This window comes from Mobula hypostoma, chromosome 4, assembly GCF_963921235.1.
Source record: "Mobula hypostoma chromosome 4, sMobHyp1.1, whole genome shotgun sequence".
NCBI classification, from domain to species: domain Eukaryota; kingdom Metazoa; phylum Chordata; class Chondrichthyes; order Myliobatiformes; family Myliobatidae; genus Mobula; species Mobula hypostoma.
The window spans coordinates 40,406,159-40,431,684 of record NC_086100.1 but is presented as its reverse complement, the minus strand read 5'-3'; the positions used below and the strand labels follow the sequence as shown (position 1 = coordinate 40,431,684).

Below are 25,526 nucleotides of genomic sequence, written 5' to 3'. Positions count from 1 at the left end.
ATACCAATAATAATAAGAAAAAACAAAATGTTAAAACTAATGTCTTTTGGAAAAAGGAATCCCTACTAACTAAAACAAAAAAAAACCCTACTAACCGAAAAAAAAACGAGGAAAAAAAAACCCGTTGGATGCACAACCCCGGAGCTATACACCATACAAGCTTCCTTAAAAGAAAAAACATCAATCTGCCAACCAAATCCAATTACACAAGAATCAGAAGGGGACCATCTTAATTAACTCAAATCAAGTGATAGTAACAGGCAAAAGAACCCCATCTTTTCTCAAAGTCAAATCTAGGATCAGAAGTTCGACTTCGAATTTTCTCCAAACTAAGACATAACATTACCAGAGAGAACCACTGTATCAAAGTGGGAGCAGAGGCATCTTTCCATTTCAATAAAATAGCCCTTCTGGCCAATAATGTGATAAATGCAATTACATGTTGGTCTGATATGGAAATACTGTGAATATATTGAGGAATTATACTGAACAAAACTGTCAATTTATTAAGTTTTAAATTAGTTTTTAAAGCTTTAGAAATTATAGAGAAAATAGATTTCCAAAACTGTTTCAATACAGAACACGACCAAAACATATGTGTTAATGTAGCCGTCTCAGTTTTAAATCTATCACACTGACAATCAACATTAGGAAATATTTTCGACAGTCTCTCCTTTGTCAAATAGTAACGATGTACAATTTTAAATTGAATTAGGGAGTGACTAGTACAAATCGAAGAAGAGTTAACCAACTTCAAAATTCGCAACCAATCCTCTGTTATCAAGGTCATGTGGGGTATTTTCAATATATTCTGTCTCTGGGATCTATGGATGTCTTTTTATTAGGGATTCTAGCATCTTTCCAGCTACCAATGTTTAAGTTTAACTAACTACTTTGTAATTGCCTACAATTAATTCTATCTTACTTGAAGATGGAAATTATAACTACTGGTTGCCAATTCTTAAAATGTATTCTGAATTTTCTACTGAATGCAAGTTGCTATACCAGAATATAATAAAAAGGCAACTGACATAATAAACTTCTTCAGTTTCACTCTTACAAATATGGTATACAATCTGAACTCAGTGTTAATACACTGTAAATGTGCAAACCTAAAATAGCTGAAGCAATATATCATTCCAAATTTTAAATGAATGTTCAGACACTTACGGTTGTTTTCTAAATGTGTCTTGTAAATATCCTCTGGAACTTTAGGCTCCATAATGTCCAACTAGGGAGAGAACACATTTATCTTAAATTTCAAGTCCTCAAATTGCAAAGCTTCAGTTTCTCTATGAATTATTTACTACATCAAGCATCAGAAGAAAATGCTAACATTATAAGCATCCTCATTGCATATAAATAAACAATATCACTAGATATCCTGTAGAGACTGTTAAATGTAGAAAGCTCTGGAGAACCTAACCCAAGAATCTACATACTTCTATAACAAGATTATGAGCAAAATTCCTATTTGCTCCAAACACAATTTTGCCTTTTAATCAGTAGATCAGTAGATGTACCTAAGTACCCTGTCTCTGCTCATTTCCTTTGCACAGTAAATGAAAAAATGGAAGGACTTAGCAGGAATAATAACCAGAAACCTCTCAAAACCTACCTTTGCTACATCGGCTAAAGCTTAAATCAAGATTAGCAGAGTCTTTCTCAGACTGGGAAGCCCAGAACATATTTGCACTTTGTTTCATATAATGCTCAGATATCTTGCGTCAACTAACATTGGATTTACTTCAGTGATACTTATGTGACAATGTGATAACCAAGAGCTTACTTATTCAGGGGAATCCTCTCACTAGATGAACCACAACCACCTTCCTTAATGTACAGAGAATCAATAATACAAAGCATGTTAGTGGTTTTGTATCCTCAATATTTGCCCACTTTATCCAGATCATCTCGAGAGCAATATAAATGTCAGTTTATGCTTTCCCATGATACAATGAATATAAAAAAAATGGATGTGTTTCTTGTTAATAAAATTAATCCTATAATCCAGGTTGTTTATTCAGATTCAGCATTCACACTTAACTCTGTATATAAGCTAACTGAACATTTTTTTAACATTCAAATGCTACTTACTTCTCGTGCAAGGGCCAAGAAATTACTGTTTAATTGGACATTTGACATTATTTCTGTCAGATCCTCATAATCTTCCACGTCCTCATTTAGTTCCAAGAATACACCGTGACGACCCAACATAAACGCTACTTGCTTCTGTATTATACTGTGGATCAAATGAAAGGAATATTTTAAACAAAAATCACTGAATTGTGTTTTTGCAGCTTATTGTTTACTTTGTATCAGAAAGAGTGAACTCTAATAAATGTCCAGTGTGGTTCCATAAAATTCTGAACTGAAGTCAGCACATATTTGTAAGACCTCTATATTGGCTGACAGAAGAACCATCAATAAAGCCTATGATATACTTTTTCTACCCAAGCATACATATATTCATCAAGAAAGATCAATCAAGACAGATTGTTCTCATTCTTAGTTCAAGAGTACTGAAGCAAATTTTAATCATCTGCTAAAATAGTGCAGGTTTTCATCCTCTAACACATCTACATGTTCAAAATACCAGCAGCAATATCAGCAATGTACTTCAGATCTATAGGAACCACATCCTCAATTAGTTGAAATATTATTACAACAGAATATACCTCTGACATTTGCATAATTCTCAGAATACCAAGTATCAATTGATATATTTATTTCAGCAACATGTTTGTGATACCAGGATAAAGAGGTTAACTGTTTGTGGAATCCACATCAATGGATTGTCAATGGATGGTCAGGCCAGCATCTATGGAAAAGACTAAACAATCAACGTTTCAGGCCAAGGCCTTTCTTCAATACTATTTATTCTTTTTCATAGATGCTGCCTGGTCTACTGAGTTCCTCCAGCATTTTGTGTGTGTTTCTTGGATTTCCAGCATCTGCAGATTTTCCAATCTTAGAGCAAGACATATCTGCTTTCTCAACTGTGTGTATTTGACTCCACGGCACCATTTGAAGTACAATAGCATGCTTTGCCAGTATTTCCCTCCCTCCGCTTGAATGAACAAAAGTAAAACAGATTATTTGGTCATCCTTGAATAAATGTGGCCAGTACTCATCCACCTATAATTGTTCTCAAGATGATCACCTTATTACAGTGAGGGTTTACGAATTCATTTTAGAAGGCCATTTTGAATAGACAATACATTTGTGGATCTATGTGACTTTAGACTAAAGCCACATATGGACAATGAAGAACAGAAACAAACAAAATGAGATTTAACAAAATTCCAATGGTTGAACAGCTACCATTACCCCTCAACTGTTGTGAGATTTGAATTAACCTCCATTTTTAATTTGCTTTGATTTCTTGTTTACTAGTCTAGTGTAAAAACCACTATGCTACAGTACTTCTAAATTCACACCTGTAAACTTGGTGATCAAGCAAGCAGCCTCAATTTTGACAATAAAAATGCAAATCAATTAGAAGATCAATGGCTGCAAACTGTTTTAGGAGATCCCAAAGTTTTGAAATTTTCCTTTTAATATCCCAAAATATTTTTACCGAATAATTTTGTGAAGCAGTAATCACTTCGTAGGTATCTGCCACATTTTCACACAAAATAAGCATAGTGAAGTAGATTCTCCTGGGAAGGACTGCAAGGGAATACACCACTGCTTAAACAGGTATGTTATATCCTAATCAAAATTCACAGAGCCTAAGTTCATTATTTCAATGTCACACCTGTAACAATGCATGCATTATTACCACTGCACTGAAATGTTAATTATTTAGATTGTACCAAAGTCCAAAGTAAACTTAAAACCTAAATTAAATGTACATGAACTAGTTAGGCTAAATTGACTTTTGATAATAATGTTAAATTTTGAAAGCAAAGTTAAAGAGTAATAGGTTCGCTAATCTGAAAGCAACTAATCTTGCCTTATATATTTTTCATCTGTTGTCCCAGAGCAAGCAAGCAGTCAATTATAATGACCTCCACAACTTAAAATTAGTTAAAGGGAATAACTGAATCAATAATTATCATATTAGCTAGCTTTGATACTGCAATTAAAACCTTTATGGGGAGATTATTTTGCTCATTAAGTACCAAATTGAAAAAAACAAGAATAACTTTACAAATTCCACAATTGTGTAATTCTCAAAGCAAATTACAAATTTAATAAAAATTGTTTTAAATATTTTCTCTGCATTTTACTTCCAAATATCCTTCTGAGTAAAAGCTCTACTCAGTGTAGAAAATAATGCAAAGATTCTGCTTATCAATTTGTGCCATTAGCTGATTCCAGCTGAAGTTGCAATTTGGTATTACTATTGTTCTTAGTATTCAACCATTGGTTGCCTTACAAAATGGCTTCAAAGAGAATACATTCAAAAACCACTGGAAACTACAGTTCAGTACCCGCAATCAACTTTACAAAATACATTTTAACAACTGATATATATGGGATTACATACACATCTTTACAGGAAGCAAATATACTTTCGACTAATTTCATGTCATTCAGCATCAGTGCAAGACGCAGAGCCTCAGGGTATCTGTTGAATTTTCGGAAAATACTAAGAGCACACCGAAGCAGTTCAGAATTTTCAGGATCAGGAACATAACTGACACAGCTGGAAAAAGAAAGCAAAAAAAGGTCATAAGTTGCATAAATTTAAAGATCAACAAACTTTGAGAGTTTAAGTAATAATTAACTTCATTTTGGGGGCAAGCCTTCCAGTAAATTCTAATGCAATCTAGGTGTTTAATATATAAAAGTAGGCAGAATCAAAAATTATGATTGATCATTTTTATGAATTTTATTCAGGTTGTGATAATACATTTACTGCAATCCATTTCAGAAAGCTTTTTTCAGACACCAAGATCCCTCTCCACTCATGAGATAAAGCTGGCATGCACGAGATGCTGAATTTCTAAATCACAAAGGAAGACGACAAAATTGGTTTCTACACAAACTCAAATGTATCAAGACCAAGCAGTCTCTTGAAATTGATTGGAGCTGGAGGTATAATGAAACCAAAGGATACTGGTAAAAGACGCTCACTTTCAAGAAGCATTTGACCTGAATATTCAAATTTGACATTTTGAATAAGAAAACTTGAGTCACTTTCAGGAAGCGGGGAAATTAAAAAGCATTGGAGAATAGAATACAAGTCTAGGTTAAGGAGTTAGATGGTGCAATAGTACTATCTGCAGCAGTTCCATCAGTTAGATAGCACAGGGATGATTATAAATGCAAATATTATAAGGTCACAAAGTAAATATTAACATTTTTTAAAAAAACAAAGCATTATGCAATACTTCTACATAGATTTTTGCTTTTCTACCCAGTAAAAGATCAATAAACTTTGCCTTCCATTAAGAGACAAAAAGCAATTAGAAATTGAAATTGTACTAGACATACGAACAAGTTCAGGCCATAACTAAAACTACAAAATAAGTTTAATTTTCCACTGTTATCTCTTTACAGAAAGAGGAAGCAACGTACCTTGTTAAATATAAGCAGACTTTAGAAAATGCATTTTCATCAATATACTCTTCTAGCATATCAAGACGTTCAATTTCCATGAGAAGGTCACATGCTTCGTGTTCAGCATTGTGAGCCATATTATAGGGAACCACTGCTTTTACCAGATTGAGCAATACCTCATGTTGAGCTTTATCATTCTCATCTATCTCCTGCCATTCTTTTGCAACTTCACCAGCCAAATGCCTAGAAGAGGATAATTTTAATGTCAAAAATACATCCTTATTAACAAAAAGATTGCAGATAAAAGAAAACTCTACATACAAATTTGAAAAAAAATCAAGCAGTGTTGAAGCTTAAAAGAAAATGCAGCACCATATAACGATGCTCAAGTAAAATGGAGAATCTTTCCCTTAGTAAGTTTGTTCAGTTCCATTATTTTCTTTTAACATCATTGCCAAAGCAAAACTTCCAATAATCATAGTTCCAATTCAGATGTATAATGACTATTCAGGCAAGAAGTACTCTTCATTTCAGTCTGCAATATCTTGTGTATTTAGTTTGTCTTCCTACCATCCTTCCCTTGAGTAATTTTACTTATATTTAAACCACAAAATAGTCTAAAAGTACAAATTCACAGAAAAGATTTCGAATATATTACATAATGGTGCTAATAAACCAGTGATATTCTGCAGGCTGCAGACAATACTTCTAAATATCTCTTTTGAATTACTCTCATTGCAATCTGCAGCATGCAATTTCCCTTTAAGCAATGTTCTTTTAAATCAACTTAATGATCTACAGATTTCAGGATTATCTCAAGGATTCGGCAGACCAAGCAGGTACAGTACCTTTAAGCTGATAAAGGTTATCACCCTGCTGAACTGAAACAGGAGAACGAACTCCAAGCCATGCTGAAATGCCAAGAGATGAGGCCCCCTGTGCTCAGCATCTTGTTAGCAAAAGTGCAGTTGCTAGAGAACGAAATTGAGGACCTGAGAGCAAGATTGCCGCATCAGAGAGAAATGAGGGATTATTCTGTTCCATGTCTGAGTGAGTTGTGGCTTTCTCTGGGAATGCCAGATACAACAATTAAACCAGAAGGCTTTTCGATTTTCCATACAGACAAAACTGCTGATATGGAAAAGGCAGAAGGTGGAAGTGTGTGTTCATGATAAACTCTTGGTGGCGCTCAGATATGGCAATTTTGTTAAACTTGTGTTCCCTCGACCTTGAACACCTATCAAATGCCGACCGTTCTATTTACCAAGGGCGTTTCTCCTCCACAATCCTGACCTGCAGTTTACATACCCCAGCGGCTGATTATACTTAAGCACTTGACATATTGCATGATGCCCTTTCCAAACAAGAAAACAGTCCATCCCAATGCATTTCAAGTCATAGCTGGGGACTTCAAACGGCTTGTTTGAAGAAATCCCTGGCCGACTACCATCAATATACAACTTGTAGCACCAGACGTCCCAAGACACAAGACCACTGTTATCCTGAGATAAGGAATGCCGACTGTTCCATGCCCAGACTATAAACCCCATTTCCAGAAAAGCTGGGATATTTTCCAAAATGCAATAAAAACAAAAATCTGTGATATGTTAAATCACGTGAACCTTTATTTAACTGACAAAAGTACAAAGAAAAGATTTTCAATAGTTTTACTGACCAACTTAATTGTATTTTGTAAACATACACAAATTTAGAATTTGATGGCTGCAACACACTCAACAAAAGTTGGGTCAGAGGCATGTTTACCATTGTGTTACATCGCCTTTCCTTTTAATAACACTTTTTAATCGTTTTGGAACTGAGGATACTTATTGTAGTAGATTTGAAATGGGAAATTTTGTCCATTCTTGCTTGATATAAGACTTCAGCTGCTCAACAGTCCATGGTCTCCGTTGTCTGATTCTCCTCTTCATGATGCGCCATACATTTTCAATAGGAGATAGATCTGGACTGGCAGCAGGCCAGTCAAACACACGCACTCTGTGTCTACAAAGCCACGCTGTTGTAGCCCGTGCAGAATGTGGTCTGGCACTGCCCTGCTGAAATAAGCATGGACGTCCCAGGAAGAGACGTCGCCTTGATGGCAACATATGTCTCTCTAAAATCCTAATATATGCCTCAGAGTCAATGGTACCTTCACATACATGCAACTCACCCCCATACCATCACAGATGCTGGCTTTTGCACCTTTCGCTGATAACAATCTGGATGGTCATTTTCATCTTTGGCACGGAGAACTCGACGCCCGTTTTTTCCGAAAACGGCTGAAATGTGGACTCATCTGACCACAGCACACGGTTCCACAGTCTTTCGGTCCATCTGAGATGAGCTCGGGCCCAGAGAACTCGCCGGCGTTTCTGCATAGAGTTGGTGTATGGCTTCCTCCTTGTGTAATACAGTTTCAAGTTGCATTTCTGGATGCAGCGATGGACTGTGTTGAGTGACAATGGTTTTCCGAAGTACTCCCGAGCCCAGGCGGTTATAATTGTCACAGTAGCATGACTTTTCAGTGCACTTTTCAATCTTATTTTAACTCTGTCCCAACTTTTGTTGAGTGTGTTGCAGCCATCAAATTCTAAATTTGTGTATATTTACGAAATACAATTAAGTTGGTCAGTAAAACTATTGAAAATCTTTTCTTTGTACTTTTGTCAGTTAAATAAAGGTTCACGTGAATTAACATATCACAGATTTTTGTTTTTATTGCATTTTGGAAAATATCCCAACCATTCTGGAAATGGGGTTTGTACATTTCAGTAAATTGGATCACCGGGCTGTCCTTCTCCTACCTGCATACAGATAGAGGCTAAAGAGCAAAACTCCAGAGTTTAGGACAACAGAGTTGGTCACAGCTACAGGATTGCTTCGAGTCAGTGGACTGAGCCGTTCAAAGGCTCATCTGTGGATCTGAATGAATACAACATGTTTGTAACAGACTTCCTTAAAAAGTTGTAGACAAAGGCGTTCCCACACAATCAATTAAGAGTCTTCCCCAATCAGAAGCCCTCGATGAACCATGAAACCGTAGAGCTGTGGAGGGCCAGATCAGAGGCATACTAGTCTGGTGACCAAGAAAGTTACAAGCAGTCCAGGAATGATCTCTGGAAAGTCATCTCATGGGCAAAGTGGCAATTCCGGATCAAACTTGAATCAACAGCTCGATAGTTGTGGCAGGGCTTGAATACCATCACCTCTTATGAAGTTAAATCAAGCGATGTAGGCGGCAGCAGGGCATCGCTTCCAGGTGAGCTCAATGCCTTCTATGTTTACGTTGGGCATCTAAATATGGAGGAAACATTATGAACTCCCACAGCCCCCAATGATCCTGTGATTTCAGTCTGAGGTCAACGTGCAAGCATCCTTCAAGAAGGTGAATCCATGGATAGCATCCAGCCCAGATGGTGTACCTGGCAGAGTAATAAAGACCTGTGCTGATCAACTGCCTGTAGTGTTCACCAATATCCTTAACCTTTAGCATTGGCATTCTGAGGTACCCATTTGCTTCAAGCAATTATACCGGTGCCCAAGAAGAACATGGTGACCTGCCTCAATGACTATTGCCCAGTAGCAGTTACATCCACAGTGATGAAGTGTTTTGAGAGGTTAGTAATGAAACATATCAACTCCTTCCTGAAAAGAGACTTAGATCCACATCAATTTGCCTACCAGAGCAACAAATCCATGGCAGATGCCATCTCATTGGCTCTACACTCAACCATGGAACACCTGGACAGCAAAGCATATACATTAGGATGCTCTTTATCAACTACAGCTCAGCATTCAATACCATTATCCCCTCAAAACTAATTAATAAGCTCCAAGGCCTCAATATTGCAATTGGATCTTAGATTTCCTCACTTGTAGACCTCAGTCATTTTGGATTGGCAACAACATGTCCCCCACAATCGCCATCAGCACAAGTGAGCCTCAAGGTTACGTGCTTAACCCCCTACTCTACATTTATGATTTATTTCTGTGTGGCTAAACACAGCTCCAATGCCATATTACAGTTTGCTGATGATAATGCCACTGTCGTAGGCCAAATCAAAGGCGATGATGAATCAGCGTGTAGCAGTGAGACTGAAAATCTGGCTCACTCAGTGTCAGCAAGAGCAAGCAGTGGATTATTGACTTCAGGGGAAAGAAGCCAGAAGTCCAGGAGCCAGTCCTCATTGGAGGATCAGAGATGGAGAGGGTCAGCAACTTTAAATTCCTCAGTATTATCATTTCAGAGGCCCTGTCCTGGGCCCGGCATAGAAGTGCAATTACAAGGAAAGCATGGCTGCACCTCTACTTCCCTGGGAGTTTGTGAAGATTCAGTATAACATTTAAAACTTTGACAAACTTTTATAGAGTATGTTGACTGACTGCATCACAGCCTGGTATTGAACACCGATGCCCTAGAATGGAAAACTTACAAAAAGTGTAGTGGATACAGCCCAATCCATCACAGGTAATGCCCTCCCCACATCTGCACAAAGCGCCGTTGCAGGAGAGCAACATCCATCATTTGGGACCCCCATGATGCAGGATATGCTCTTTTCTCACTGCTGTCATCGGGGGGCGGTACTTATACTACCGGGTTCAGGAACAATCATTACCCTTAGCCATCAGGCTCTTGAACCAAAGTGAATAACTTCACTTGCCCCGTGAATGAAATGTTCCCACAACCTATAGTCCCACTTTCAAGGACTCTTTATTTCACGTTCCCGATATTTATTGTTCATTTACTTATTATTATTATTATTTATTTACTTTTGTATTTGCAGTTTGTAGTCTTTTGCACACTGGTAGAACACCCAGGTTGGTGTTGGTGCAGTCTTTCATTGATTCTGTTATGGCTATTCTTTTATGGATTTATTGAGTATGCCCGCAAGAAAACAAATCTCAGGGCTGTATATGTGACATAAAAGTACTTTGAAGAAATTTATTTTGAACTTTGAACAAGCATTAAAAAAAAAGTTGGAATCACATTCTATGGAGGGAAATGGACAGACGTGAAACATCAAATGCCCATTTCCCTCCTTAGGTTCTTCCTGACCCACTGAATTCTTCCAGATTCCAGCACCTGTAGTCTCGCGCCTGAAAGCGGTCTTGGATTTATACAACACAAGACTCAAGAGTGCTAGCGTATGCAAAGCAATCAACTAAAGCCTACTGAGTCTATGCCAGTAATTTTCTCACAAGTCACTTAATTTATTCTTGTCTTTCAGCTAATTCTCCATACTATTTAATAATCTTTTTGTTCGTGTAATTAAGTTGCTTGGTCAAATACTCATGTGCTCTAGCAAACAATATCACAACATCTAAACAAGAAAACAATCACAAATTTTACTAAACATACCTGACATATTCATGCCCCCAAGAAGCTAATTCTTCTTGAGATCCTAGAAGCCTATATTTCAGACATTCCCGCTCTCCACTCATGGTCATGGCTAATACTGACACAATGTCAGCACAGAATCGCTGCAAACGAAAAAAATGTCTTTACTACAGTGAATATTATCACTTTTCACTTGGAATTTACAGTTAAAAGAAACCCCTGAAATAAGATACATTTGTTAATCTCCAAGTTTGCATGAATTCCAAAATGGGTATAGCTCCACAGCATTAAAATGCTTCCATTTGAGATATTGCCCTTTAAACCCAGCTGGTGAAAGAAAGCAGGTGGAAAATAAACATACTGCTGATGATGTGAATTGGAAATAAAAATACAAGGTGATGGAAACACCCAGCAGATGAGACTGTGATTATAGAGAGAGAAGAATAAGTTAATACTAGAGTTTATTAATTTTAGGGCAGTATTGGACAATTCCGATACAAACAGGAAATGTCTGCATTCATTAGAATTCCCATGGCTGTAACTTACCTAGACAGACCAAAGGGTGGCTCCATAAGCTTGCACTGGACCCCACTGGAACAGTGCAGATGGCTACAGATAAACGCCAGTGGAAGTGAGATAGAGAATTAAAGTGACAGTTATTGGAAGATCAGGGTTGTCCCTTGGGAAAGAATGGAAATGCTCTGTAGCAAAGTTAATGGGGAGGGACAAGGCAAGATAACAATTACATAACACTATTACAACAAAGCCAAATGTAAGCATGAGAAAAGCATTATTTCTGTCAGAATATGTTGCAGCCTTCTGGACACAATAGCAAATACTCCAATTTTGGGTAACCTAGTCTTCTGTTTCAGAACTGGTCCCTGCTGCCTGTCATAATTTTGGCTCAACTTTTTTTTTTATTGCTCTGGTCTGGCTTGCTGGGCATGTCCAAATGTCTTTCTATTAGCAACACATTATTCAGACACAGATACATAATCTGATCTCAAGTACCACTCTCACTCTGGTGAAAGTGCTGCTTAGCAGGACACTGATTACATGAGATAGGATGTTGGCAAGACTAACTTGGAATACTGTGTGCCATTCTGGTTGACCTGCTTTATAGAAGATATTAAGCTAAAAATGGTTCAGAAAAGATTCACTAGGATGTTACTGGAACTGGGGGAACTTGATCTACAAGGACAGACCAGATAGGCTGGGATTTCTACTCTCTTGGGCACAGGAGACCGAGGGGTCAGCTTGAAGGCTTATAAAATCATGAAAGGCAGAGATAAGGTGAATGCTCACTGTCCTTTCCCTCCAAGGATAAGGAAGTCTAAAACTAGGAGGCATCAGTTTAAGGTGAGAGGGAAAAGATTGATTATTTTTTTTTTAAAAAGGGATCCAAGGGAGAAACTTTTTCATCTCTCGTGCACAAATCTTTTGTTGTACTTCATCAAATGATCCCAGAATACTACAAATTACTTTAATTTCCCAACAATTCTGATAATTTCATTTTTTTAATATACTTTTTAAAGCACAAATTCCAACTGGTCCTTTTATGTTTGGTGTTTTTATAGTGCTTGTTTTTCACAATTTCACTTTTCACTGGTGATAGACTCTGTCTCCTTGCTCACACCTTGAAATCCTGAGATCTAATCATTGCTTACTGATCACCTTCTTATTCACTACATGTGTAAATCTGAATATTACTGAGGTGGGCCTGCATTGACTCCTGGAGTTCCCTCTCTCATCAAACCAATGCCCTGCATTTCGTTCACCGACCAGCTTACCTAACTGTGCATTACATTTCCTCTAATGCATTATATTTGAAATATAAAGTATAATCAGTGGCTACTCTATTAGGTACACCTGCTCAATAGTGCAAAAATCTATCAGCCAATCATGTGGCAGCAGCTTTATGCATAAAGCATGCAGACACGGTCAACAGATTCAGCTGTTGTTCAGACCAAAGATCAGAATGGGGAAGAAATGTGATCTAAGTGACTTTGACTGTGGAATGATTGTTGTTGCCAGATGGAGTCGTTTGAGTATTTCAGAAACTGCTGACCTCCTGGGAATTATTTTTTTAAATTTTATTTTATTTTATTTATTTATTTTTTTACACACAGCAGTCTCTAGAGTTTGTAGAGAATGGTGCAAAAAACAAACAAAACATCCAGTGAATGGCAGTTCTGTTTCCGAAAATCCCTTGTTAATGAGAGAGGTCAGAGAAGAATGGCCATGCTGTTTGAAGCTGACAGGAAACCACATATTATAACAGTGGTATGGAGAAGAGCATCTCTGAGTGTGTAAACATGTCAAACCTTGAAGTGGATGGACTGCAGCAGAACATACACTCATTGGTCACTCTACAAGAAGTAACTAATAAAGTGGTCAACGAATGCATATTGTGATAAGAAATAGCAACTGCCTCCGAAAGATCCATGTGGATACTAACTGCAAATGCTTTCTCACTTCTAGTCAACATACAAGAGCTGCACAAAGATTGAGAACTGATAGGTTACCTTTAACATAATCACTTTAGGATGCTAGTTCTGACTGTAGGAGTAATCTGAAACTGTATAAAAAGAGCAAAACATGACAGAAATGATTCAAATGTGAACGAGAAATGTGGGCTTGAATTTGGGAGGGTATAGAACTTTCAATAATTGATGAGAAATACGTAGCCAGAAATAAATACATCCAACTAAAAAATGTCCATCAATGTTACCTTTTCCTTCAAGAAACTGTTGAAAACTATCGGAAGCAAATAATTACTTCACTGAAGGCTACCAGATTTACAATGCCAGCTGTGAACAGGCACATCTGGCCATGCTACCCAGCAACCCCTAATTTAACCTTAGCCTAATCAGGGGATAATTTACAATGATTAATAAACCTACTTCTGTCTTTGGATTATGGGAGGAAACTGAAGAACCCAGGGAAAATCCACATATTCTATGGAAGGATGTACACACTCCTTACAGAGGACGCCGGGATTGAACTCCAATGTTTTGAACTGTAGTAGCATTTGGCTAACTGCTACACTACCGTGGCTCCCTTTATGCTTTTTCAAGCGTAACATTTAGTTTATAACTTACAATATAATGGAATTAAAAGATTGAAGAAGTTGAATAGATAATATGGGGACTCTCAGGAGATACAATCGGATAATGGGACCCCAATTTTGGGATAGGCTGTGAAAGACTGGGCATTCATTAGGTGTACTATATACCCAAGCATAAGGGATGATAGAAAGGATGAATGGACTTACAAAACAACAGGTTCATTTACTGACACCAACTGACAACTTACAAGGGTGGCTGACTGTATTAGCCCAAGCCTTGCACAACCTGACAACAGACTTTTGTCCCAAGGATCACCGATGACCAGAATGATCAAATGTAACCGAGGACTGGAAAAGGAAACAGGCACTGAAGAAAGAGCTCCCACTGTAGGAGGGAAAGTATGGGTGCACATTCCAAATTCTCCAGTTAGCAAGGGGAAGACTGTAGTAACATTGGGTATCAGTCCAAGGAAAAGATCAATTCGTGTGTTTAAACATGGAGAAAATGACCAAATGAGAATGATTTAAAACATTTGTAAAATTGATAATAATAGACATTGTTTACTCCCAGATGAAAATGACAGCCCCGGAATTAACTCTGTCAATGGCATGGACCTTCACAAGTAGAGGTCACCGTCTGGACATGCAGGAAAAACATACAAAGACCTACCATAGAAGACATTCCCCATTCCAACAATACACACACATCTGTGAAATTTAATCATGATTAATTGCGATCAGATTCACATTACTCAGAATAATGGATGGGACTCAGGAATAAAGAGGAAGTGAACTAATCATATTAGCTTTGCTTAGAGCGCAGTTTATTTTAATTTATTGCTTATATGGAATTCATATTATAATCTCACTGCTTAAATAAAATTATAATAATTCTAGTTAACTTGTACTTACCATAAATTTTCTATAAAGTACTAATGTGGAATTAAAGGGTAGAGTGTAAGAAAAGAGTTAAATGTGATTCCTCATTAGTATACTCTAAAATAAAAATGGAAATGTGAGACTACATTGTATTTCCTTGCAGTGTGATTATTTCGATAAAATACAAGAGAATCTGTCCACAACAATCCTTTGAGAAATTTAAGGAAATACAGGTCTATAGCCATAATAGTGGAAAATGGTGAAAAACATCTGTCTGGGGAAGGTGAGATTATTGCGCAGGTACTAAATGCATAAGAAGGTACCAGTGTAAGGGGTTTGGAAAGATATAAAAAGGGACAATTCCTTTGTGCTAAGGACAGAGTTTTCCCTTAGGTTTAGTAATGACCAGGCCTTGTGTCCATACTGGAGTTGGAGAAGATAGAAACAAGTACGTTGAGAGGGTGGGGGAGGAGGAGACATGAAAATTTGTTCAGCATTGTGCAGATCAGCTCGTTTAGTGGATTATAAATATTAATTTGTTTCCTGTACTCCTACTTCACAAACCATTTGTTTGCTTTTTCGTACTGCATGTTCTAAATGACTCTATTAAAGTGATTTCTTATGGTTTAACAAATGTACAATGTCTCCTTAGTTTGCGAATACATACACCATTGCCTATTGATGAATCAGCAAAGAACAAGATGAATTTTTAAATAATTTCCGATACAACTACCTTAAAGTTACCTTATTTTCTCCTGATGGCATTCCTTCATAAATTTCTTTCAGCTTTTCATAATGTGGTCGAAGGAACTTGAGTGGCTTAGGAACAGATGTCATGGAAGTGGTTGAAGAACGAATTTGCCTTCGGAGCTCCTCCAGAGCAGCTCGATAAAGTTGAGCATTTGGTTCCTAGGAATTAAAATGCCCAAGAATGCAGTTTTACTCAAGGCACCTTTAAAGGCATCTTAGAAATTTTCAAGGCACCAGACAGGTTATACAGTTACAAGATACTGAAGTGTTTAGGATGAAGGTTGCACTTGCAAGGTTTCAAAAAAGGAATTATACAAATTGAATCTAAAACTCAAGACCGTCAAGTGTATCATGCATGCTGAGCTATTAGTGTTTAATATTTTATTCTTTGCAGTACGTTTATGTTTTCCAGAAGAGAAAATGAACACAATCGGCTTTTAGAACAGAAAATGTACTTACACTCAGTCTTTCCACAAGCAACTCCAGCTCTTCTTGCAGCTGCTTATCCTCTTCAGACTGAAAAATAGTTGACAACAAAAAATGGAAATTGTGAAATAGTTACACAGTACCCCATGAAAACTGAACTCTGCTTCACACTGTGTGAACAGAATAGAAACTTGGGAAAACGGGATTCTCAAGGAGGCACTCATGGAGTGAAGTTACTTCTTGGCTTCGCTCCATTACCGTTTCATTTTATATTCATGAGCACCTTTATTTAATTTATTTTTATCTACACTAAAAGACTCATACAATAGAATTTTTTTCCTTTTCTTTTCTCTTTTTTGTGAGTTTAGATCCTGAATCTTGAAGATATGAGTAAACAAGCACAAAATCTAAACTTCGAGAACCTGAATCTGCAAAAGATGCCGATGGCAACGGGAAAAAGAAACTTGATCTCAAACAACCTGAATTAACCTACAAGATAATGTCGAATCTGCTCCGTGAACAATCGGAAGAAATACGCAGAAATGTTACAGAAGAGATTAAATCAATTACGGAAGCGATTAATGCTCTTGACCATGAAGTTACACAGCAAAAAAACAGGATTACCGATTTGGAGGAGGAAGCGCGCAACAGAGATCAAAAAATTCAGAGCTTGGAATTAAAAGTTTTTTTCGACAGATAAACAGCTGGAGAGTCTTAAATCCAAGATTATTGATCTTGAAAATCCATCCAGAAGACAGAACTTACATATAATTAGTCTCCCTGAGGATGTCAAGGAAGGAGACCCTAGAGTATTCTTTTCTAAACTTCTAAAGGCTGCATTCAGCTCTGAATTCCCAGATATTCCTCCATTGCTCGATCGTGCTCATCGTATTTCACGTCGAAAACCAGATCCTAAATCTAAACCCAGACCAATTAATTATCCAATTTCATTATGTTCATGCTAAAGAGCAACTAATTCGAGTCGCCCAAAAGCAGGGAATGATTAAATTTCAAGATCAATTTTGGTTGTTTGAGATTTTCAGTCCCGAAGTGATGACAGCGCGACTGACTTTCAAACCTCTGATGTCGGAATGCTACCAAAAAAGTTTCAAACCAGCATTATTGTACCCTGCGTGTCTAAGAATTTCTCCTCTGAACAGCCAGCTACGCTTCTTTAATTCTACAAGTGCTGCTCGAAGTTTCTTGGATGAACTTGAATCAGATGCCACGGTCTAATTAATGTACGATTCATGCAATATTGGTTTTGATTTTTTTGTCTTTTTTCCAAACCTATAATTCATTTATGAAGGTTGACCTTCATAAGTTTAAGATTTCTGGTTTTGATTGGTAGCATTGGTTTTTTTTATATATTTTACCTAAATTTTCCCTTATCGGTGGATTAGTTTTTTTCCCGTTAATTTGTATATTTATAAATTTATGATTTCCGAAACAGTTGTTATCAGTTGGATTTTAAATCTTTTATTTTATGAGGGGGAATATTAAGTTTTTTCTCGTATAACCATGATGGCGTTTTGTCTTCTTCTTCCCACAATACCTTTTGTTTTTTTTTATTCCGCCATCTTTTTGGGTTCTTCTTCCCATAATACTTTTCCTTTTCCAGATTACCTTTTTTTCATTTAACTATTCTCCCTTATAAATATTCAATATTTAATAATATGTATTGGTGTCTCTTTTTTATTATAATTTCAGAAAATATAATACGAAGGTATTCTATTTTATTGTATGTTAAATTTTTGACTTTCTCGTTGTTATAGGGTAGTTTTTCTTCTGTTTCAGATCTTAGGTACTCTTCTTACCAACACATATTTTGTGAGCTGCCTTCTTGAGAAATGGGGGTAGATTTAGTGTTAGTTAGGTTTCTGGCTTTTTCTTGGCTTAGTTCAGTTTTTTTCCAGGGGGTGGGCAGGGGGACTTTTACTATTAGTTTGTTTTTTCCAGTTGGGCTAATCTGGAACTACAAAAATGTCTGCAGTGTCGTAACTTCTGTTTCCTTTCCAAATGCTGATTCCTCTTCCGATTTCATGAGTTTACACTTTGGTTAACTCTTTACATACCAAAAGGTTGATTCTTGGTAAATATGGCTCAGAGGATTAATCTTGTTTCTTGGAATACAAATGGATTAAATCATCCAACTAAAAGAAATTTAAGATTAAATTTAAGGCTAATTTTGAGGAAAGAGGATAATCAGCGCTTTTTCAAGTTTTGGAAAGAAAACAGTATCATTCAAACTCCAGAGCTAAAGTGAATGGAGTTTCAATTTTTATAGATTCCTCAATTGCATTTGTGCATCAGGATACTCTCTATGACCCGAATGGTAGATTTTTGTTAATTACTGGTTTACTTTTTAATAGAAAAGTTGTTATGGTTAATATTTATGCCCCAAATGTGGATTATCCGGAACTTTTAAGCAATTATTTACCTCCTTTCCTAATTTAAATGATTATATATTGATAATGGGTGGTGATTTTAATTGTTGTTTAAATCCCTCGATGGATAAATCTATATCTACTCAGGCTTTACCAAACAATTCGGCTACTATTATCAACTCGTTTCTGATCGATTCGGGAATCTCAGAGATCTGGAGATTTCTACATCCTAAGGATAAAGAATTTTCATTTTTCTCACATGTACATCATACTTATTCTAGGACTGACTTTTTTTTTTTAAAAAGACTCTCGTTTAATTCCACCCATGATTGATTGTAACTATGACATTACTGCCATTTCTGATCACGCACCTTTGAATCTTTCTATCAAGTTAACGGACATATCTTCTAATACCAGACAATGGCATTTTAATTCTAATTTGCTTCAAGATTCGGATTTTGTAAAATTCATTAAATATCAGATTAATTTCTTTTTTTTAAACTAATGCTACTGATGAAATTCCCAGTGGGGTTATATGGGACACATTTAAAACATATATCCGTGGTCAGATTATTTCTTACTCTGCTGGATTGAAAAAACGAGTTAAGAATGAAATACTTGTGTTGATTGATAAAATCAAAGATATTGATAAAAAATATGCCATTGCTCCCAATGAGGAGCTTTACAAACAGATAGTTGAACTTCAAATGGAGCATAGTTTACTCTTATCATCAACTGAAAACCAACTAATGAAAACAAGAAGTTTGTTTTATATACACAGTGATAAATCTGGTAAATTATTAGCTAATCAATTAAAAACAGCTTCAGTCAAACGTCAAATTATTAAAATTTGTATACCTGATACTTTGACAGTCGATCATGACGAGATAAATAAATCTTTTCAAGAATTTTATACATCTCTATATCAGTCAGAATTTCCTCAAGATCCCAATGAGATGTTTGACTTTTTAAGGAAATTGAATTTTCTAAAATTGATGTCCGAAGAACGTTTAAAGTTAGAAACACCTATTATGGATGAAGAAATAAAGAGTGCTATTTCTTCAATGAATTCTGGTAAATCACCCGGTCCAGATGGTTATACAGTAGAATTTTTAAAGATGCAATCAGTATAGGTAAACTACCACAATCATTTTATGGAGCCTCTATTGCCCTAATTTTAAAAAAGGATCCTACTGATTGTGCATCATATAGACCGATATCCCTGCTGAACATAGATTCTAAGATTTTTTCTAAAATATTAGCATCTAGGTTAGAAAAGGTATTGCCTCAAAATATTTGAGGATCAAACTGGATTTATTAAAAATCGTTATTCATCTTTTAATATTAGGAGATTAATGAATATTGTCTACACTCCTTGACTTAGAACTCCAGAATGTGTCATTTCATTAGATGCTTAGAAAGCCTTTGACAGAGTTGAATGGCCATATTTATTCAGTACGCTTGAGTCCGATATTTATATCTTGGATTAAACTGATATATCATACTCCTCTAGCTTCAGTTTTTACTAATAATCAAAGATCTCCCTTTTTTCGATTATCTCGTGGTACTAGACAGGATTGTCCTTTAAGTCCTGTATTATTTGATATCACTTTAGAACCTCTAGCAATTGCTATCCGAGATTCACCAAAGATTTTAGGTATTATTCATGGAAATGAGATACATAAGTTATCAATATATGCAGATGATTTACTACTATATATTTCTGACCCAGAGAAATCCATTCCTGCAATTTTATCTTTGTTGGCTAAGTTTAGCAAATTTTCTGGCTACAAACTGAATCTTAATAAGAGTGAACTTTTTCCGTTAAACATGCAGGTCCTAAATTATAAATCCTCACCATTTAGATTAGTTACTGATTATTTTACTTACTTAGGAGTAAAAAATCACCAAGAAGCATAAAGATTAATTTAAGGCTAATTTTTTCCCTTTATTTGATCAGATTAAGGGTTTCTTTACTAAATGGTCACCAATGACGTTGTCTTTAATTGGTCGGATCAACGCTGTCAAGATGATTCCACCCAAGTTTCTATATTTATTTCAAGCATTGCCTATTTTTATCCCAAAATCCTTTTTCGACACTGTTGATTCAAAAATTTCTTCATACATATGGCAGAACAAAAATCCTAGACTAGGTAAAAGATACTTACAGAAGCTCAAAAAGGAGGGCAGTTTAGCATTGCCGAACTTTAGATTTTATTATTGGCCAATTAATATTCATTATTTAAAATTTTGAACATTGAACTGGGACACAGTTTCAAGTCCACAATGGGTTAATCTTGAAGTAAATGTGTTTCAGGGTTTTCATTAGGTTCTATTTTAGGGACTCCGCTTCCCTTTGATTTTTCTAAATTGGACAATCATATGGATAACCCAATAATTAAATATACTCTTCGAATATGGTTTCAGTTTTGAAAATTTTTTGGATTGAATCAATTTATTTTAGCAAGCCCTATTCTATTTAATTTTCTTTTTCAACCTTCTTTTTTGGATCAAGCCTATCTAATCTGGAAAACTAAAGGTATAATATGTTTTTCTGATTTATTTTTGGATAACTGCTTCACGTCTTTTGAACAATTATCTAATAAATATAATTTACCTAGATCCCATTTCTTTAGATACTTACAGATTAGAAACTTCTTAAATACTGTTCTTATTACCGTTCCGATTTCATATTCATTGGATATAGTGGAAAGAATTCTAGATTTAAATCCTTTTCAGAAAGGTTCAATAGCAATTATTTACAATATGATTATGAAAATAAATCCAGATGTATCGAATTCAATTAAGAACGACTGGGAAAGGGAACTTAAGCTTACTTTACCTATAGAGAAATGGCAAAAAAAATTTCAATTAGTTAATTCTTCCTCTATATGCACTAAACATGTGCTGATACAGTTTAAAGTAGTACACAGGGCTCATATGTCCAAGGATAAATTAGCTCGTTATTATTCTCATAAATCCTGTATGTGATAGATGTCACTCTGAGATAGCTTCATTAACTCATATGTTTTGGTCTTGCCCTTTGCAGAAGAAATACTGGGACGATATCTTTGATATTATTTCAACTGTTTTGAATATTGATTTACCTCATCCTATTACTGCAATCTTTCGTTTACCAATGATAGAACATCATCATCTGACCCCCTCAGCTAGTTGGATGATTGCTTTTGTTACACTAATGGCTAGAAGATCCATATTATTGAATTAGAAAGAGATTAATCCTCCAGAGGCCGTGGATAGACATGTCAGAATGGGAATGGGATGTGGAATTAAAATGTGTGGCCACTGGGAGATCCTGCTTTCTCTGGCGAACAGAGCGTAGGTGTTCAGCAAAGCGGTCTCCCAGTCTGCGTCGGGTCTCGCCAATATATAGAAGGCCACATCGGGAGCACCGGATGCAGTATATTACCCTAGCCGACTCACAGGTGAAGTGTCGCCTCACCTGGAAGGACTGTCTAGGGCCCTGAATGGTGGTAAAGAAGGAAGTGTAAGGGCATGTGTAGCACTTGTTCCGCTTACAAGGATAAGTGCCAGGAGGGAGATCAGTGGGGAGGGATGGGGGGGAGCAAATGGACAGGGGAGTCGCGTAGGGAGCGATCCCTCTCGGCCTGAAACGTCGGCTGTAGCTCTTCCTAGAGATGCTGTCTGGCCTGCTGCGTTCACCAGCAACTTTGATGTGTGTTGCTTAGTTTTCTTCCAGTTGGGTTAGATTTTTTTCCTTTTGGGGTATAATTTTTTTTTCTTTTTTCATGATATTTTTATACTTTCACTTTATATTTTCCTATATTATATTTGTACTTTTTGAGATTTTGGGAGGCCCATTAATTATGTGTCAATTGAGCTCATACTTGTATAAATTATTTATCAATAATGTAATCCCAATTTCTTTGTATCTATTTTCTGTAATGTTTATGATGCTGAAATTAATAAAAAGATTGAAAAGAGAAACTTCGGAAAACATCTTGAAAATAATTTTTGAATGTTTTTGATTCAGATTTAACCTTGGTTTCCAAATATTAGGCTTACAGCAGTTAATCAGCAAGAACAGATTTAGATTCAGATTTATTTATCACACATACATCAAAACATACAGTGAAATGTGTCACTTGTGTTAACAGCTAGCACATCCAAGGATGTGCTCAGGGCAGCCTACAGGTGTCACCACACATTCCATTGCCAAAATAGCATGCCAATGATGATCCACAGAATAAAAAAAGCAGCAAAAACAACAAGGCAAAATAATTTACTTGATTATTTTCTGGATATCTCTCTCTCTGCTTTTTTTTTGCTATAACTACCATATATAGCAGTTACTGAAATTTGCATGATTTCAGAATAATCGACAGTAGTTGTTAATTAAGAATCATGCTTCAGCCACACAAGTTCATTGCAAACAAGAGACAATCTGTGGATGCAGGAAATCCAAGCAACTCATACAAAATGCTGAAGGAACTCAGTTGGCCAGGCAGCATCTATAGAAAAAAGTCTAGTCAACGTTTCGGGCTGAGACTCTTTAGCAAGTTTAAATGTAACCCATCTTTCAGCAGCACAAGCGAGCATTTTCCTCCTCTAGAGCATTTGCAACACAAAAAGTGAATGAACTCCCTATTACCCATGGCCTTGAAAGTAAAATGCATAATATGGAAATACGGCATCAGCAACCAATGGCAATATGCTGCAGACAGCTCACAAAATTACTACAGTGGCGCTAGAAATTTTGTGAATTCTGTAGAATTTTCCCTACTTCTGCATAAACATGCCAAAATGTGATAAAATCTTCATGCAAGTCCTAAAACTAGATAACGAGAACCCAATTAAATAACACAAAACATACTTGTTAATTAATTTATTTAGGGAGAAAAATGATCCAATAGTACATATATTTCTTGGAAACAGAATGTGAACCTTTGCTTTCAGTGACTCCCTTGTACAGCAATAATTTCAACCAAATGTTTCTGATAAATATTGATCAGTCCTGCACATCAGTTTGGACGAATTTTAGGCCGTTCCTCCTTTCAAAACTGCTGCAACTCTGGGATGTTGGTGGGCTTCCTTGCATGAACCTTTTGCTTCCAGTCCTTCCACAACATTTCTATAGTATTAAGGTCAGGACTTTGACTCAGCCATTCCAAAACACAAATTTTCTTCTTTTGAAACCATTCTGTTGTTGATTTACTCTTGTCTTTCGGATCATTGTCAAGTTGCATTACCCAACTTCTATTAAGCTTCAGGTAATGGACTGCTACCCTGACATCAAATGTCCTGATACAATTTTGAATTCAGTGTTCCCTCAACAATTGCAAACAGCCCCAAACCATGATGCTCCTTCCACTACGCTTCACAGTTGGGATGAGATTTTGGTGTTGGTCTGCAGTACCCTTTTTCCTCCAAACAGTGTGCATTTCTATCAAAAAGTTCAACTTTTGTCTCACCTGTCCACAGAACATTGTCCCAGAAGCACTGCAGAACATGCTGGTGGTCTTTTGCAAACTTGAGACGTGCAGCAATGTTATCTTTGAAGACCAGTGGTTTCCTCCATGATGTCCTTCCATGAACATCATTCCCATTCTGTGTTTTTCTTATAGTGCACACATGAACAAAGACTTTAGAAAATTATAGAAATTTCTACAGGTCTTTTGCCGTTACCCTTGGGTTCTTTTACACCTCCTTCATCATCGCAGATTGTGTTCTTGGTCTTTGCAGGATGCCCACTCCTAGAGAGAGTAGCAATAGCACTGAGTTTCCTACATTTGTGGACAATTTCTCTTATTGTGGACAGATGAACACTCAGGTCTTTAGAAATGCCTTTGAAACCTTTTCTAGCTTCATGCATCTCTACAATTCTTCTTCTAAGGTCCTCTGAAAGTTGTTTTGACTAAAGCATCGGCACATAAACAGATGCTTCTTGAGAAGAGCGGGCTCAGTCAGTAACTTGACTTGGTACGTTTTTTTAAAAATAGGACAGGGCACCTCTAAAACCCACATCTCCAATCTCATCCCTTTGTAAAAGGCATTACCCCAAAGGTTCACCTACTTTTTCAAACAAATACATGTAATATTGGATAATTTTTCCCAATAAATAAATGAACAAGTATAATGTTTTTAGCATTATTTATTTAATTACATTCTCTTTATCTAGATTTAGGACTTGTTTCATCATATTTATGCAGAAAGAGAGAAAATTCTACAGGGTTCATAAACATTCTAGCACCACTGTAGACATTGTTCTTCTTCTGATATACTTCTGAACTGCAATCGACTGCAGCCTGGAGTTTCCCTTTTAAGGCTGTACCTTTGAGCCGACAAACCAATCTAGTGCTTTTGCAATCTCCTGGGGGATTTGGTGAACTAGAGCAGGGGTCCACAACCTTTTCTGCACCGCTGACCAGTTTAATATTGACAATATTCTTGCGGACTGGCCGACAAGGGAGGTGTTAATCACGACCGAAATACAGGTGATAAGTCAACTATAAGTCACTTATAAGTGGCTAATACACTCAATTTTGTTTCTAAAAGTTTTATCTAATGAATTTAATATTAAACACACAGCACACATTTTCCTGCATGAATATAGTGATAAGTCGATTATGAGTCACTTATAAGTCAATAGCATCATAACATTTTAAGTAACGTTTGGATATTAAACACACAGCGCATATTTTCCTCTTATGAACATATAAAATCATTGCAACACACCAATATCGCTGAATCAGTGGGAGCCCTGGGCTTGATTTCCTGCAACAAGACGGTCCCATCGAGGGGTGATGGGAGACAGCGATACTCGAAGGGGTTCCTTATGTCCAGTCTATTCCGCAATTTAGTTTTCATTGCATTCATTGCAGAAAACCCTGCTTCGCAGAGATATGATGTTGGAAATGGAAGCAATGTTTTCAATGCTTTCGCAGCTATCTCAGGATATTCAGCCTTGACTTTGATCCAGAATGCCGACAGAGATGTTCTGTCAAACATACTTTTCAGCCCACCGTCATTTGCAAGCTCAAGGAGTTGATCTTCTTCCTGCGCTGACATGGACGATTCACCAGGGACACTTAAAAATGGGTCACAGACCCATTCCTTTGCACATCTTGGGTCATTTGCGGTTGGGAAGTAACGCTCAAATTCTGTTGACAGAGAAGATAGGTGA

The 25,526-nt window shown here is 36.6% G+C and overlaps 1 protein-coding gene across 1 annotated transcript in view; it reads right to left on the bottom strand.

Annotated features, from left to right (window-relative positions):
- Positions 1-25,526, bottom strand: part of psmd2 (proteasome 26S subunit ubiquitin receptor, non-ATPase 2) — an 83,754-nt gene that overhangs the window by 43,557 nt on the left and 14,671 nt on the right. Inside the window, exons 2-8 of the mRNA XM_063045683.1 lie at positions 16,008-16,064; positions 15,543-15,707; positions 10,874-10,995; positions 5,530-5,754; positions 4,496-4,654; positions 2,098-2,242; positions 1,171-1,231 (exon numbers count right to left, since the gene is read on the bottom strand). Coding sequence (XP_062901753.1) covers positions 1,171-1,231; positions 2,098-2,242; positions 4,496-4,654; positions 5,530-5,754; positions 10,874-10,995; positions 15,543-15,707; positions 16,008-16,064 — 934 coding nt within the window. The remainder of the gene's footprint in view (positions 1-1,170; positions 1,232-2,097; positions 2,243-4,495; positions 4,655-5,529; positions 5,755-10,873; positions 10,996-15,542; positions 15,708-16,007; positions 16,065-25,526) is intronic.